Below are 15,803 nucleotides of genomic sequence, written 5' to 3'. Positions count from 1 at the left end.
TAACTACAGAATATCTAAACATTTCCAGATCTAAAGGTGTTCTTAGGAGCAGGAAAGTAATGTCACATACAACATACAGGTTTTGGGATGATGAGTCAGGAACCACCACTGGCAGGACATCCTTTGTTAATCCTGGACATGGCAGGCTGTGGCCTGAACCCGGTTCTCTGCTGGACAGTGCTGTGTCCTGTAGCAATACAGTTGTCAACTCCTGGCCCAGACTTCAGTGTAATGGGTATCTGGCATGCTCCTCCTCCTGGCCCACCATTCCCTTCTGGTTTTGAATTGTCTTCATTTGTTTTCTAGGCTGATGAACCAATTGCAGATTATGCTGCAATGGATGATGTCATGCAAGGTAAAGACAACTTTATTTTAGGAATTTGGTGATTAACTTGTTAGGAGGTAGAATGAATAGATTTGAAGGTTTAGTCTACAATGCTTTTATTTTTAACCTTGAAAAATGCTTCTGCATGTTAAGGTAGAATCTTATCTTAAACGATCCTAGAAACAGAGAGAAAGGTACCTTCAAAAATGTGGAAAATGGAAAGCAGAGAGTAGTAATTATTTAGCTGACTTGAGGAAACTGAAGGAAATGTAAGCCTGCAGATAGAGGAGGCCAAGAAGAGCAAAGCTAATGCAAACAGCAAAGCTTCAGGTAGGCACACAGGATTGGAAGCCCTGGGAAACAAAGTGGGAGTGAAACACGAGCCTGAAAGCAGAAGACTCCGTTGGAAAACTGTAAGAAGCAGTTAGACAAGCCGCTATCCCGGAGATTCTCAAAGTGCCTCCCTTAACGTCTGTGTCAGTGCCCCTTCCCCACCTGGGCAGTCCATGTGTATGCCTCTGTCTTTGGAGAAATTGGAGAAAGCTGAGAATGAGACCTGTTACGTACCAAATGGGGAGACCACACCCAACTCTTTGTTCAAATGCTGGGAGTCCCTGTCTTACCTCCTGTGCAGGAGGCAGGTGGTGCTGCTCTGAGGAAACTGGCCAATCAAGAAAATAACCTACCAGGGTTTTTTTTGTTGTTTTTTTTTTTTACAAAAAGCTGTTTGTCTCCCAGGTATCTAGCATTGAAGCCCTCCTGTGCCCACTGAGCAGAGTTTTCAGGCATCTCTTTCGTACTTTACACTTAAGTAGGTAGAATTGGGCAGCCACAGATCACCAGATGGCTGAGGAAGGAACGCAGAGCTGAAGGATGTCAGTCAACAGACTGAATGAAAGGAACTCAGAGGAAAGAGATGTCAGGAAGCATTAGAAAGCTTAAAAAGTTGTAAGTAATAGAAAGAGCAAACAAATAGCTAGGGCCTGTATAAAAGGAGCATTCAGAGGACAGTAAAGAATTCATGAAAATAAAAATAATTGCACCAAGAGCCCAATACAGTAAATGAAAATCTAGGAATAATGGGATTCTAACAGCATCTAGAGAAAGGGGAGGAAAGCCAACCAGATTCATAGAATGAAGAGTCAGAAAGACAAACTAATGAAGCAGTGCCCACAAGACTTTGAGGAAAAGTGAGTTCCAATCTTCAATTCCATAACTAGACAGACTTTATTCCACTCTCACACTTGGTACTCTTTGAATGCAGATGAGGCCTCAAAAAAAACGTATCACTCTTGCACTGTTGGCTTAGATACTATGGGAGGGTGTGTTCTTCTTAATCAAAAGTAAATCAAGAAAGGCAACACTGGAACCAGAAAAATCAGCGTCCAGCATAGTTAAGGATACTCCAGAGGGTGGTAAAGAGAGATTCCAGAACAGAAGCTCTGCAGCAGGCGGCGGGCACACGCAGGCCAGACTGGAGCGGTTGCAGGCTTTGGCAGAGGATGTCCACAGGAAAAAGTGGGAGTGATAGATGAGTGTCCTGAGGTCTACAGGTCTTCAAAAATTTGTACTTGAAGAGGAGATGGTACTGAGAAAATGAGAACCTAGATAAGAAAGCAGTTACCAACCCCGGAAAGATAAGAAAGTCATGCCAGACAAGAAACATAACCGGGGTACATCAGGTTCAGCTGTGAGCAAGATTAATGGAGTAAAAAATAATGTAAACACTGGAGATTATGCTTGACAGCAAAAAATACCACTGTGTCAGGAGGATGGGATAGAGGGCCAGGGGTATGTTAAGAGGGGTAGAAGAACTAAATTTTTATCTTCCACTGAGGAAGCTACTAAATAATACCTCAAACTAAGAAACAGCGATTCGAGCATGTTATGTAGAAATAAAGACCAGAAGAAACGGCTGCAAGAATTAAGTGGCTCCTCTAGAGTGTGGGAATGGGAGGAGGACAGGGAGAGACGTGGCTCCAGGGCGTCTGTCATGTGCAAAGCGTTGGCTCCAGTGACAACCCTCATACCAGTATTTGACTTTTTAAATGGTACATATGTTGTTTATTGCTTTGATAAAAAAAAAAAAAGATTGTCATCTGCTTATTATCATCTCTAACTTCAAAAGTAATCGTTATGGGTGAGTAAGGTAATTAAAAGTTATTTTAAACTTTTTGTCTTTAGGCATTGAAGTGATCTTATTACTGTCTGTCATGACGATCTTTTCAATTTGGAATTCTTTTTTTTCCCCCCAGTGTGTATGCCAGAAGAAGGGTTTAAAGGTAAGTTAACATTTGTCATGTTTTGTTCATGAATGTCAGAGTTGTACTGTAATTTTCTATTAAATGAAGACTATAATTTGATTTTAAAATTTAATTCAATCTGAGTCTCATGACTGAAATTAATTTTAGTTAAAAGCATTTTTTATTCAAGCTTCTTCATTATCTTTTTCAGCACTCAGGCCTCAGAAAGGGTCTGTGTGCCTGAAGTACCTACTGCCAGATGTCCACTCTGTTTCTTCTTTCTCATTTCGGGGAGGAGGATGGGGAATTAGCTAGTGGCATTTCAAGATTTATATTTAACCTTTTCCCAGTTCCTCCTAACAGTTCCCATCTTAGAGCACAACAATTTGTGTGTAACTGATAAGAATTAGAGAAGAGTTTGCTGAGTTACATCAGGTTCTGTGAAAAGGTTTCATTACTCAGAATTAAGGCGTTACTTAGATGGAAACACAGCAGTGCCTTATACTACATCTTGGCCTCTATCGTTTGTGCACACCAATAATCACAAATCCATCCACTTCAGACCTTTGACCTTTAGATTTAACTAATGCCATCTTGATTGTTTTCGGCCTGCTCCAGAGGTCCATGACAGGTTGTGAGCTTGTCAAGCAGTGAATTTTGAATCAAATACCAAGGGTTCTTTGCTAAAGCAAATGAGTTAGCAAAGCTCCTGCCTAAAGAAAGCCTTCCTCTCAATGCAGCTTTGCTGTCTACATGTTACCACTACAAAGAAACTCCTGATGTGGTTAAAACAAGATAAAACAAAGCAAAAAATTTCTTTATGAAAACTGGCCATCAAATGAAAGCATCGATAAAATCTGATTAATGTGCATGAAGATACCACATAGGAAACACATGGCTTTCAACAGAAATGTGATTTAGCTGAAAGCCCGGAGTCTGCTGATATTTTTTCTTATCGTTCAACGTCAAAGGGCTGCTGTGATCATTTATTAAATTGGATATTCCCTGTTGATGATGCATTCTTGGCAGATGGAATACATGAACTCTTAATTTTTAGTTCACAACTGTACCTCCGAATGTGTTTCTTTTCCCAGGTACTGGTCTACTTGGACATTAATCTTTTGAACACTTGCTGACTGCTAAGAAAAGACCAGAAGGGAAGAGGAGTTTGACATGCTAGGGCATTAAAGAAAAGGATTTAAGAATTAAACCATACCATGACTCTTCCAAAGGCAGAAAACCATTCAAAAGTGACTGTCCCAAATGCCTTATGTCAAATAAAGCAGATTGCACTGAAGGACATCAGACTTGAAGGAAATGTTTCCAATTTTATATTTAAGGGGGGATGCGGGGAGGGGGCAAGTAAAGATTGAACGAGTTTAGTTGCAGTAACAGTAAATCATGTTTACATACGAGATTTATAGTCATGGGAGGGAATAAAGTTCTGTTATATTTCCTTGCTGGTATGGACCATACCAGATGCATTGGTCCATAAGGATTTGTATCACAGTAGACGGGACAACGTTCTGCTCTGAGCTGAAAGTAATTCTTTAGAGACATAACCTGCTTACCAATACCTGTCTTTGATTCCTATTTTCCTTTCAATAAAGCATGAAAGTGAAGAACTTGCCATACTTGTGGAAAAGTGTCTTCAGAGAGTCCTCTCCGTGTCGGCCACAGTATACCCACCTTACATACGGCCCTGTGGGCTCTCTTTGTATTGGGTAAGGGAGAGGGCATCTGCGTGTCTCTGCAAGGAGCAAGGGATTGTGTCTCAGTTTCGGCTTCAAAGGCTCTTTGCTTCCGTGCGTTTCAGAAAGGATGGCGAATGTTTATTATATGGGATAGCATCTTGCTTCAGTTTTGCTCTTCAAAAGAGGGAAATCACATTTACCTTGCACTTCTGAAAATTCTGACTACCTTATCAGAAGTTAAAGTGGACTGAAATGCATTTGGATAATAAAAGATTTTTATAAAATTTATTCTTCCCATCCTTTTAAGTCTACCATTCTTGGATCACGCCTCTCATTTTGAAAGCATTCTTCCAAACTACTCAGAAATGATCTCTTAGATCACTTTGTTTAAAAAAAAACAAAAAAAAGTGTATGGATCAGGTGTGCCATTATATCCAGTTCTGGATTGTTGTTATTAGCAACACATGCCGGAAGCAATATTCTTAAGAATGTTGAAGGATTTTTTAAAGGAATTTAAGACTGGAGTTTATTTCTAACTATTTCTGCTGTTGGATATGTGTGTACATGTTTGGGGCAGAGATGCTGAGTCAGGCGTCTCTTTTGCTAACACCTTTTTTAGCCTTGGTTTCTAGGCTCCCCTCACTTGTGAAAATTTAAACTTAAATAATGGATGGGGGTGGGGCCAGGTTTCATGTTCAGGACCAGTAACCTTGGCGGCATCCCTTTTGAATAGCTCTTTTTTATCAGAATAATCGCAGCTGTTTGGTAAAATTATAACTTATTTGCATTTCCCCTGTGTGTGTGTGTGCAGTGTCCTCAGCCCCTGAGGAGGTTGGGAAGGGTTGTTTAATGAACCTGTGTGGGAGAGAGATCAGCACGCAGGACCCTCAACCATCCTAGGAACCAGCAGCTGCTGCCTTGAGGTTGGCACAGGGGAAGGACTCAAAGTTGAGATCATGGACAGCTAAAATCCTGATTTTTAGATCTCAGTCTTTTATTTTACTCCAAGGAAATGAGACTGGAGCATGAAAGTAGTAACACGCTAGGCAGCTTGTTTATTCCCAGGGTAAAGGCTTGTGTACAGGTTCACATAGCGCCTGATGTAGCCATTTGCTTTTCACTACAATAAAGAAGCTATGTGGCTAAAGGAAGTTCTTTTCAGGGAATCTGCTCTGTTTCGCCAGTTAGCTGTCAGTCACAGTTTTAAAATTTGGAATGGTACAAAACAGCCATTTTTATAAGTCCTTCAGGCTGGTAACCCAGTTTCAGTCCTGGCTCCTTTAATAACTCTGCCCCGGAGTGGGAGTGGGTTGGGCCCAGCATCCTCAGCAGGTGATGCTCCTAGGAGTCTGTCTTCAGCCCAGCAGTTATTTTCTTCCTGCCCTGACAACTTCCCTGGTTCTGCCAGTGCTACTCAAAATGTCATCTGTGGCCCCCAAGCACCAGGAGAGGTGTGAAGCTTTATTAGAAGTGCAAGCTCAGGCCTCGGACTCAATGAATTGGAATCTACATCCACAAGCTGTTCTTCTCCTCTTAGAAGTTGAGGAGCCTTGGGCTGGGACCTGCTTCTCACTGACAGTAAGCACTTACGAAGAAGTATATACATGTATTAGTGGCTTTGCACTGCCACCTCCAGTGCTTTGTACAGGGGTATCAGGTACAAGGTGTTAATAACCTAAAACTGAATTCTTTGTATTTGCAAATAGAGACCATTGTTTCCTGGGCTGTGACTGCATTGAAGGGCAGACTCCGGGGTTTTTTTTATGTCACACCAGTGTACTTCTTTTTATATTAGATCAGTCTCCTGGTATTATGAAGCTTAAGGTTTTCCCTCCTATTTCTGACCATTCCTTAATCCCAAACTAATGTATACAACATACCATGCTGGTATACACTTTGTTGCAATTACCTGAAATACAGGTTGCCAATTAGATGTCCTCATTCCCTGGGGGAATAAGTATCTTTGTGTGCATTAGTGAACTTTGTCATTTAAAATTACTGTTACCTTTCTGCAAAATTAAAAAGAAATGAGTGTCCTTTTATTTCCATGGAATCATCATCAGAGTGAATTTTTGTGTCACTTTAAATGTTCAGTTGGTTGATCTGTGTGGTCATGGACTTGGTCAGACCCTGGTTAATATTTAAAACTAATGCTGGGATTGAATAACCCAGTTTATATAGGCAAAGGATGATTTATCTCTGTCTAAACAAACCACAGAAGTGAAATGAGCATTAAAGCCTGTCTTTCCCATTACAGAATCAGCGAGGAGTATCACATCCTTTCTCTTCGGCATCTTGATGTTAGTTAGTTGGTGTTATAGGCGACTGTGCACAGAGTTCAGTCCAGTGAAAGAAACAGCATTTTCATAGAAAGATTCTCACCCCTTTGCCAGTACCCTGTGCACACCCGCACCATGAGGTGCAGGGCTTTGTCACCAGTTGAATTTCTGATTACGAAAGCTAGCAGTTCACCATCCCCAAACCCCAGACATTGTGTGGACACCGATACCATCTGAGGATTTGCTTGCCAACAAGGGGCTCCTTTTTTCATTAAAATTTATATGAACATGTGATGTGGTAACACCTTGACTGACATGTTTCACTGAGCAACAGCATTGTGCCAAGTCCTCTTGAGCTGGGGAAGGTCTACTAGGGAGATAGAAAACCTTTCCAACCCATACATCCCAAACCCTTGTTTTTTTTTTAAATGGCTGTTGAGTGAGTTGAGCTAAGGAGTTTTGCTGGTTGTTCAGATAGCACATGGCATGTGCAGGTGAGTGTTGAAAGGGCAGGTTTGGGAAGCTGGCTCACCTGTGTTCCAGGTCATTTCACCATCTACCTTATAACTCAGAAGTCATTTTGCTTTGTCGTAGTTTCCCTATCTGAGAGCAGGGCAGTACTTGCTGCCTTTTTTACCCTCCCACACCAAGGCTCAAGCAGTAATAAGTAGTGTTGGGGTAAAATGCCCTGTGGTTTATAATAGACTGTCTGTGTGAGAAAACGCTGTGGAATCTTCTTTTCTGCAAGTCTTCACAAAGAGGTAACCACATAGCCAAATAACCTGGAACCCCTTCTCTGAGAACTTGAGAGCCTACCTAATAATGTTGGAAGCCCTTAGAGCTAAAATGATGCCTGGACAAGTGTTCAGTCATCCTGTTACATAAATCTTTCCTCTTGGCATGTAAGGAAAATGAAGCTAATGGCCAAACTAAGCCACCTTGATTCTGTGTTTATTTGCAGGGTCATGAGGAGAGATATTTGAAACATGTTCAGAATGCGTGTTGAATATTTATGTCTTTGTGATGGGCAGGTCCTGCCCTAGAGGGGCAGCTTCCAGTGTTTTGATTGTCACTGCCAAGAACGTCGGGAACAGGTGCTGAGAGCCTTGGAGGCAGAGCCGTGCAGGCACCAGGCAGCAGGGAGCGATACAGAAGATTGACCAGTCAGACTACTTCCTGATTGGAGAATCATGTGTTCCGTTGTTTATTTACCTCTTGAGATTTAGTGAGTATGGTTCTTGGAACTGTTTCTTGTGCTCCCCTTCCCTAACAAATAAACCACAGGACCAGTTTTATCAAAGTATTATATAGCATACTGCTAACCATCTCACATTCATTACCTTTTTTTTAATGCATACATTTTAGACAAGTTGGTGATATTTTCAGATGGTAAGATTTCTGAGCTTCATGAGATTTGGGAGAGAAGGAGATGGCAGAAGGTGTCCCATGACTCGTCAAAGAGTTCTCTGACCTCTTCTAGTGAGAATTGGCACCTGCACCAGCTCATTACAGGACTGAGCCTTTGCTGTGTCCCGCCAAGCGGAGGCACGACCGCGGTCCCAAAGGAACTGGATCCTGCCGCTGCATGGCCTGCATCGCACAAGTGACACGCTGGCTCTACTCATGCTGTATTTTCCCACTTTCTCATTCGTGAGGCTGAATTCCCCCGTGAAGTTACTCCTAAGAGCTTGTCCAACATAATTACTGTATTGATCTCAAACAGAGGGCATCATCCATTTTCCCCCCAACGTGCTTCAAGGGAAAAACTGCTTTCAAGAACTTGGCTGAGACTATGTAGGCAGGGGCCTTTGAAGTGAAATTGCTCCCAGTTAGGGAGGGAGCCAGGCTTCTAACAGCAGCTGGGACGGCAGCTTGAATTCCAGATCTGCTTAGTGCTGCCAGGCTAGGCAGGCCTGGGCCACAGGAAGTGGGGGACACACCCCAGGGAAACCAGAAGGCCTAGGCAGCCGCTGCCTGGGTTGAATCATTGCCCGCTGGCACATTGACCTCTGCACATGAGTGTCTTGGCGCTCCCTTCCCCGCGTTTATCTTCTGGTATATTTGTAACTGGGGGAGCACTAAACTGCTACCAGCTCATTTCATGATCCTGGACAGGTGTGTTTCCCTTTGGCCTCAGTGTTCCCCCTAAAAGGAAGATGTGTAGAAGTTGTCAAACGTGAACTAGGTGGAGGGAGATGGTGGGGCCTCATCAGCTCCATTCCCACACCCACACACTCCCTTGGGGAAGCTCTGGGTAGTGCATTTGGAAAGTCATCCAATTATAAGCCTCTGTGGACTTACCAGTCTGTGAGTCGCCTGTTCGGTTATGTCGTTTGGCTGCATCTTTCCCATCTGTAGCATGCACTGGTTCTTTGGATGAAAGAGGCTAAGCTAGACTCTAGAATTCTCTAACTAGAGTGAATTGTCTTGTTTCATTGTTACTTGAAAGCCAGGGTTAGGGCTGGGCTGGATCCTGTCTGCACCTGAAACTGCACTAAACCCAGAAAGTGAATCAGCCTAATTAGTGCTAGACTGCTCTAGACTGCTCTAGCTCCCTGCTTTAGCTCCCTGAGGGCAGGGGCTCTGGCCATTATATTTATCACTGTATCCCACAGTGTGCCACATAACAAGCTCTCAGCAAGGAAAAATGAACACTTAAAGATCCATTAAAAACTCTTCTGTGACAGCAAGAACCCCGGAATGAGCTTTCTATTACTTTGGTATGACCAGGTCTGTCACCACCTTTGGGCTTGTCTCCAGAACGGGGACTTCTGACCACATACGTGATCCAAGAGGGTCCCCCCTCTGCCTCATCTCTAGCATCAGCGAGGCAACCTTACCCAGACAGGGAGGTCCGTCCCTGACAGAGGCCCCAGCACTAGCTTGCTGCTCCTCCTGTCTCGTTCTCCCTGGTGTGGACTGACTCTCTTCTCCCGGCCACTGTTCTTTACTGGCCCCTCCCAGACCTCAGTGCTCACACAGACAGCACACCTTGGGGACTCACCACTTCTGAGTTTTCTCCCCTTTCATTTTCTACTGGGCAGTCCCTGACTCTACTCTTCTCCCCCATGATCTGGCTAGATGGGGGTGGGCGAATTTCCAAGAGTTATTTCCAAGAGGCATCATTCCCATTTTAGGATGCTCTTGTGCAGTATTCTAAGTTTACTGTTGTGCCACTCACATTTTCATTCTCCAGGCTTCTTAGATGTCAGGTTTTTTGAAGACAGCTTTCGTTTTTCAGCAGTTGGGAGGGCAGGGGTGGTAGCTAGGTTGTAATACATGAAGTATTTGAAAAAGAAAGGCTTGTGCCTGGAGGCAGCCATGCATGAGCGGTCAGTCTTGAGTGGTTTGGATTGAAATAGGGCAGGGGAAGCAAAGCTCAGGGCCTTTGTCCAGTCTTCCCTTCAGTACCCAGGCTCCATGCCAGGCGCTGTGCCCAGCCCCCTCCTGCACGTGTTGCCTTCTCCCCAGGGGCCCTGACAGTCTCAAGATGGTGCCCCCTAGGACACGCTAGAGATTATAAGCCTCTAGCATTGAGGTTTTCTGTAAAGAGGAAAATGCTATAATCGAAAAGCTCCTTGATTATAAACAAGGAATAGGGAAGCCTGGCACAGATGAGCATTCTTTGGCCTGCTCAGCCAGTCAGTCCCCTGGTGCCAGCAGGACCTTACGCCCTTAAGGACCTTGGAGTCTGCCCGTCCAGACCAGGAACAGTCACGGCTGCAACTCCTCACTTAGTTCCACACCACCACTGCCTCGGTTTGCCCCCTTGCTGTGGCTCTGGTGGGGGCACCTTTGCATCCAGTCACGGTCTGGAATGGCACGGCCAGAGTAGGGAGCCTATCCATGGTCTCTGTTCAATGGTGTGGAGGAGAGGGCCCTTTGGGGGAGAAGTTGGATAGCAGGATGAGGCCCTGGGATTGTGACTGGAATTGAATTAAAGGATCCATCTGGCCCAGCATACAAAAAAGCCAAGGGATGGGAGGAGATGTGGTGCTTCAGAAAACCCTGGAATTTGTGTGTCCTTCCTGAATTATGTGAGCCCACCTCTGCCACAGGCTGCCCTGGAAGGTCTTTTGGCTTTCAGCCAGCCTTTCCCAAACAGGATTTTATTTCACCCAGCATCTCCCAGGACCAGCCCTATAGAACACACCTGTCTGGGGCAATTGCTAAACCACGATATTGCTTCTGCAGCATTGTCCCGGAAGTGCCTTGGCCAACCTTGTACAACTTCTTCCCTCTTACTACAGCTTCAACCAACTCTAGCCCTAGGGCATCCTGAGAAGGACCCAGGCCCAAGCCTGATGCTAGGCAGGAAATCAGAGGGCCCTAGGAGTAGGGTTGGGCCCAGACAGGACCAGCAACACCACAAAGCTTTACCAGAAACGCAGGAGCTCGTGCCTCAGACCCGCTGAATCAGGATTTGGCCCTTCCTTTGGTCCTAGAAGTTTGAGATATTCTGGAGTAGGGGTTGGGGGTTGGGTTGGTGTGTGCTTGCAGGAAGGAGAGCTTACTTGACACAGGACTAGAAAGAGGGGGTGCCCGATCCCCACTTGCCCTTGGCCTTTTCACATTGGTTGGGGTGGGATGAAGGTGATGCATATCCATGACCTCCTATTCCCCCTTAACTCCAATCTCTTCTTGATTGGGGTGAGAGTTGATGGGGAAACATGGCCCTGGTCCCAGTCCCCATGTGACTGAAAACTCAGGGGTCTGCTTGTCTCAGATTGTCCAGAGGGTGATTGATGTAAGGGTTTCTGAAGGCCCCAGATCTCCTTAATGAAATGCAGTCCCTGTGGCTGGGAAACGGGGGAGGTGGAACCCACAGTCACTTGTTAAGCACACAGCAGGTACTCAGTAAATGTGCTGAATAGATGAATACAAGACTTGAGTCCTCCCTAAGTTCTCTCTGCGAAGTGGGCCTTTTGGACTCACTGACCTTGAAGGGTCCTGTGTTCATGCACTAAATCTAAGTGGTCGATGAGATGGAGTCTACCGGCCCTGCAACCTCAGTTTCCCCAATTACTAGAGCAAGAGGGTGAGATCCAGAGGTCTCAAAGATCCCCTCTGACAATGCGCCATGTGACTTGGAGCTATGGTCTTGGGGTCACCAAGCATACCCTCACCTGTTGTCCCCCATAGCTCTGGCCTTGTAGACACACTGCCCGTTTCCTTTCCTTGATTTATCCAGGGTTGTCCCTTGGAGGGGAGCCCAGCGGAGAACAGAGGTGTGTGATACAACCCTGGTCCCCTCAGCGGGGAGTGGCGCCCAGGAGCCGTCCAGGTGTCTGTGGCGCGGTGCAACTGCAGCTGAGCTGCATGCGACCTCGGGCAGGTCTCTTCCCCTCCAGGCCTCAGAGGTCAGACTAAGGTGATCTCTGAGGCCCCTTCCTGCCTGGGTTTTAAGATCTTGTCCTCACTCCACCGCCCCGCTGCTGCCTTCCCTCCCCATCTTTAGAGCTTGGCCCCAGGCTCGCCGCTCCCACCCACGACCCCTTCGCCTGTTAGGCTTGGATGGGGGAGCAAGCTGTCCGGCCGGCAGGGTGTCCGAGAGCCGCCAAGCGCTGCGGGGTGGGTCACCCCGGGACCTATGGGAGGACGGGCAGCCGAAGCGCAACCTCCTCGCCCAGCTAAGCCCGGGCGCCTTTCCCCCACTCCCGGCCCTGCAGCGCGCGGGGCGTGGGAGCCTAGCGTCTGGCTCCCGCTCTCCCCTTGCCCCACGCTGTCCCAGAAGTTGTTCCTCCCCCTTGCAGATGAGTCTAGAGGTGTATCTTCGAGGCAGTCCTTGCCCTCTGGCTCTCAGTTTCCCCACCTGTGAAAAGCAGACCTGTTGCGAGGGGCGGCGGGCCGGCGGGCCCGCCCCTACCCGCTCTAGCGGCTCCGCAGTGACTGGGGGAGCGGCGCCGGGGAGGAGCGCTCCGCGGTCACGTGACGCCCCCCACCCCCGAGCTGCGGCGGCGGCGGCGGCGGCGGCGGACGAGGAGCCGCGTCCGAGCAGAGCTGCAGCGGCTGCCGCGGGCACAGGAACGCCGAGCCCAGAACGCCCTCGGCCCAGGCCCGCGGGTGAGTCCGCCCGGCCCGGGCTGCGGCCCTGGGAAGGGGAAGAGACAGAGGCGCCCCGGGCTCCATTCGGCCGCAGCCGCGACCCTGTGCGGGCGGGAGGCTGGGGACCGCGGCGGGCAGCCGGGTCCCCGGCGCCGGCGGGAGGGGCGCAGGCTGGCAGGCCGCGCGGCGGGAGGCCCGGGCCGAGCCGCTGGAACCCCCGCCGCCGGGGGCTGCTGCAGGCCGCAGCGAGGGGCTCGGTCCCACCCCCCTGCTTGGCGGGGAGTCCCGTCCTGCGCTCTCCCGGGGGAGGGGCGCCTCGGGTTCAGAGGAGCGAATGTGGAGAAGTGGGCGCGTTCCCTCGATCTCAGGGGAGAGGCCGTGGCCCCAACACCCCCCAGGAGGAGGCGCTCCGGTCCTCAGAGGAGGAAAGTGGGGGTCCTCAGGTCCAAAGACCCTGAGCTGAGAGGGCTGTGATGTCCTTGCTTCCTCAGAGACGGAGCTCAGTCCCCCGCCCCCTGTCCCTGACCCGCTGCGGAGCAGGGCACTCGCATCACGCAGTCGGGCGCCCCCTCGTCGCCTCCCCTGGCTCCGCAGGATCTGAGGACTCGGTGGGAATCCACAGGGCGGTCCTCGCGCCCTGCAGGCGCTTCCGTGCCAGCCATGGGGCCGCCTGGGGCTTGGGGAAGACACCTTGTGCGTTAACACCCACACGTTCCAGCTCAGGAGGTGAGCGCCTTCCCTCCGGGGTAGTTAGACCCTCGACCTGCGCCTGACCCCGAGTACTTGTTGAGGTCATAGCCCGGCCCCAGGGGTGGAAGCAAGGAGGACACCCCATACCTCACACATGGCACATTGGCATCTGTCCCCGTGCTCCATTCCCCTCCCTCACCAAAGTCAGGGGCCAGCAGGAGGGGCTCTGAGAAAAGCTGGGTCAGGACAGAGCTGGAGAAAAAGGCAGAGGGGAAATGAAGTAAAGAGGTATTTCCTCCCAAAAGGGAGCTGGGTCCCCAGCTCTTAGCCCACTCTGCCGCAGGGCAGTGGTCTGTCCTTCCCCAGGATGTCTGGAAGAAGATGCTGGGAGGAGGGAGCCCTAAGCTTCCTAGTAAGGAGAGGCCTTACAGGCCAGAGGTGCCCCTGAACCAGGAAAGGAAAGAAGCCAAGTTGGGGAAGTGCTGGCCATGCCCAGCTGGCTCCTGAGATCCCCCCATTCCTCTAACCAGGGCCTGAATCTTGCTCTGAGCCGTGTCTGGGGAAGCAGAGGGGCACCTTAAGAGCCTTGGAAAGGGTTTCAGGTAACAGCTAATCCTCGAGTGGCTCAAGCACCTTCCCCATTCACAGCCACATGTCAAGGCAGGGTCCTGAGGTCTCCATTGCACCAATGAGGAACAAGGAACGTGAGGTTCAGAGAGGCAAAATAAACTTCCCAAGGTCACTGAGTCACCCTCTGCCTGGGCTAGAATCAGTTCTCTGACTCCTGACCCAGGCGTATCTCCACAGCAGTGGGAAGAGGGAAAGTTATGACTGCTGGGGTGGTCCGCAGGGTATCTCCCTTGGGCTCCTGGGAGCTGGGGTGCGTCTGGATGGAGGTGGGGCAGCCGGGTGATGTTGAGAACCCTCCACCTTTCTTCACGGTCCAGAACTCACACCTACCCCCCCCTCCCAGAGCCCTGTGCTCACTGGTGTGGTGCCCCCTTCCCACAGCTGTGATGCGGCTCCCACCCTGAGACTTTCCCAGCAACGCCTTCCTTGGGCCAGGGCCCTCTCTTCTGCTCTCTCCCAGCCCCGCCCCCTGTCCTGCTGTCGTGTTCCAGCACCGAGAGGCCCTTTGAGGACTCCCGGAGCAGGAGTGTCTTCCACACCACCTGTCCATCTATGAAGGCCTTTGTCCTGGCTGTCAGAAGCCACCGAGCAGCTACACATGCTGCACAAACAACGGAGACTCGTGCACAGCCAGACACAGACGCAAACACAGTTGGACTCACAAATACCCTGAGACCCAGACACAGGAACACAGGCACAGCCAGACCATTTCCCACCTCCAACTCAGACCAACATCACAAACACGGAGGGACACGCCATCCAGACGTGCTGTACACAAAGATGGAGGTTGCTGTCAGCAAGAAGAGCCTTCCGCAAAGCCCTTGTGAGGCTGACACCTGCTTTCATTATCTCCTCCAGGGTACACATGATACATGTGCATGCAGGAAAGAGCACGTGAAAGCCCCACACGCTAAAAGTTAACCTGGTAGAGAGGCACACGCACCCACCCACACCCAGGCCTCCACGGGTGCACACATGCACGCATTACATTAGCTTCCTGCATGTGGGGTGTGAACTCCCTGTCACCCCAGGAGGGGGTGGCAGAGGCCCCCACCCCCAGCAAAGCCTCACCTTTTCCCTCCTTAATGTTTCACATGAACCTGGTTTGACTAACCTTAAGAATACTGGGATACTGCCCGGTGTGTCCCCCTCCATGGACCCTCCTCTCCTCCTTGCACCACATGCACGCCTGCCAGGTTACCCAGAGCCTCTCACCTAGGCTGCTCCTTTGCTGTCCCTGAAAGTGCCACTCGTTCCACAGGTGCCTCCCAAGACAGGATGTCCCCCATTCCAGGCTCCAAGCAGCCCTGGGGTTCCCTTTCTTTTGCCAGGAAGCCTTGCCAAGTCCTGGTTTCTGCTTTGCCCTTCCAGCAAGGCTGGGGGCCAGCTGGGGTGAAGGGCGGGGAGTCCTCCAAGTTCTCCTCTGCTTAGCTTCTCACCTGGCAGAACCCCTGCCAGGCTGGACCTTGGCATCCTGACTGTCCCTCTGAGAGGCTGGCCTGTCTGAGAAGCAATGGCCAAGGTGCTTTTGTGGGCTGAGATGATGTCTTCAAGGCCAGCTGATGCTGGGTAGGGGCCAGTGAGGGGCTTTGGCACTCTCACACGGGCACTCCTCCAGGTTTGCCGGAGTGCTGGTTCCGGGTCCAGGCCTGGCCCTGTGTCTTGCTGGCTGTGTGGCCTGGGAAATCACCCCCTTCCTGGGCCCATCTCCAGCTCTGGGAGGCAGCTCAGTCTGCGTAGGGAGTGTGAGGTGTGAGGTAGCGGCCCTGTGCCAGTGAGGAAAGGAAGCTGGGCTCTGCTGAGCATCATGGGGCAAGAGGAGGGCCCTGGCTGAGGACTTTGCACAGGTTGAAACTCTAGGTCCACACTAGGTAAAGCAGGTGTTACCAGCACTGGG

The 15,803-nt window shown here is 49.6% G+C and overlaps 2 protein-coding genes and 1 long non-coding RNA gene across 15 annotated transcripts in view; 2 read left to right on the top strand and 1 right to left on the bottom strand.

Annotated features, from left to right (window-relative positions):
• Positions 1-7,112, top strand: part of USP48 (ubiquitin specific peptidase 48) — a 95,227-nt gene extending 88,115 nt beyond the window's left edge. For 9 of the 10 annotated variants that reach the window (XM_073233358.1, XM_073233357.1, XM_017651161.3 and 6 more), the window contains 3 exons: positions 307-355; positions 2,581-2,607; positions 3,663-4,198. In XM_073233358.1, coding sequence (XP_073089459.1) covers positions 307-355; positions 2,581-2,607; positions 3,663-3,685 — 99 coding nt within the window. In that variant the 3' untranslated portion in view covers positions 3,686-4,198. Of the gene's footprint in view, positions 1-306; positions 356-2,580; positions 2,608-3,662 lie in introns of all 10 variants that reach the window. The other variant, XM_073233356.1, reaches the window with a different exon arrangement.
• LOC108391524 (uncharacterized) lies at positions 5,823-11,184 on the bottom strand. Its single transcript, XR_005056389.2, has 2 exons — positions 9,723-11,184; positions 5,823-9,030 (listed from the first exon to the last, which is right to left on the bottom strand). It is a non-coding gene; the product is annotated as an uncharacterized lncRNA (long non-coding RNA).
• Positions 11,185-12,462: 1,278 nt separating this feature from the next.
• Positions 12,463-15,803, top strand: part of RAP1GAP (RAP1 GTPase activating protein) — a 62,254-nt gene continuing 58,913 nt past the window's right edge. For 2 of the 4 annotated variants that reach the window (XM_073233352.1, XM_037000025.2), the window contains exon 1: positions 12,463-12,604. The gene's annotated coding sequence lies outside the window, so the exon portion shown is untranslated. Of the gene's footprint in view, positions 12,605-13,209; positions 13,313-15,803 lie in introns of those variants that run through there. The other 2 variants (XM_037000026.2, XM_017651156.3) reach the window with 2 other exon arrangements.

The sequence above is a fragment of the Manis javanica genome, chromosome 4 (assembly GCF_040802235.1).
Source record: "Manis javanica isolate MJ-LG chromosome 4, MJ_LKY, whole genome shotgun sequence".
NCBI classification, from domain to species: Eukaryota; Metazoa; Chordata; class Mammalia; order Pholidota; family Manidae; genus Manis; species Manis javanica.
This window is presented reverse-complemented; position numbering and strand designations above follow the sequence as displayed.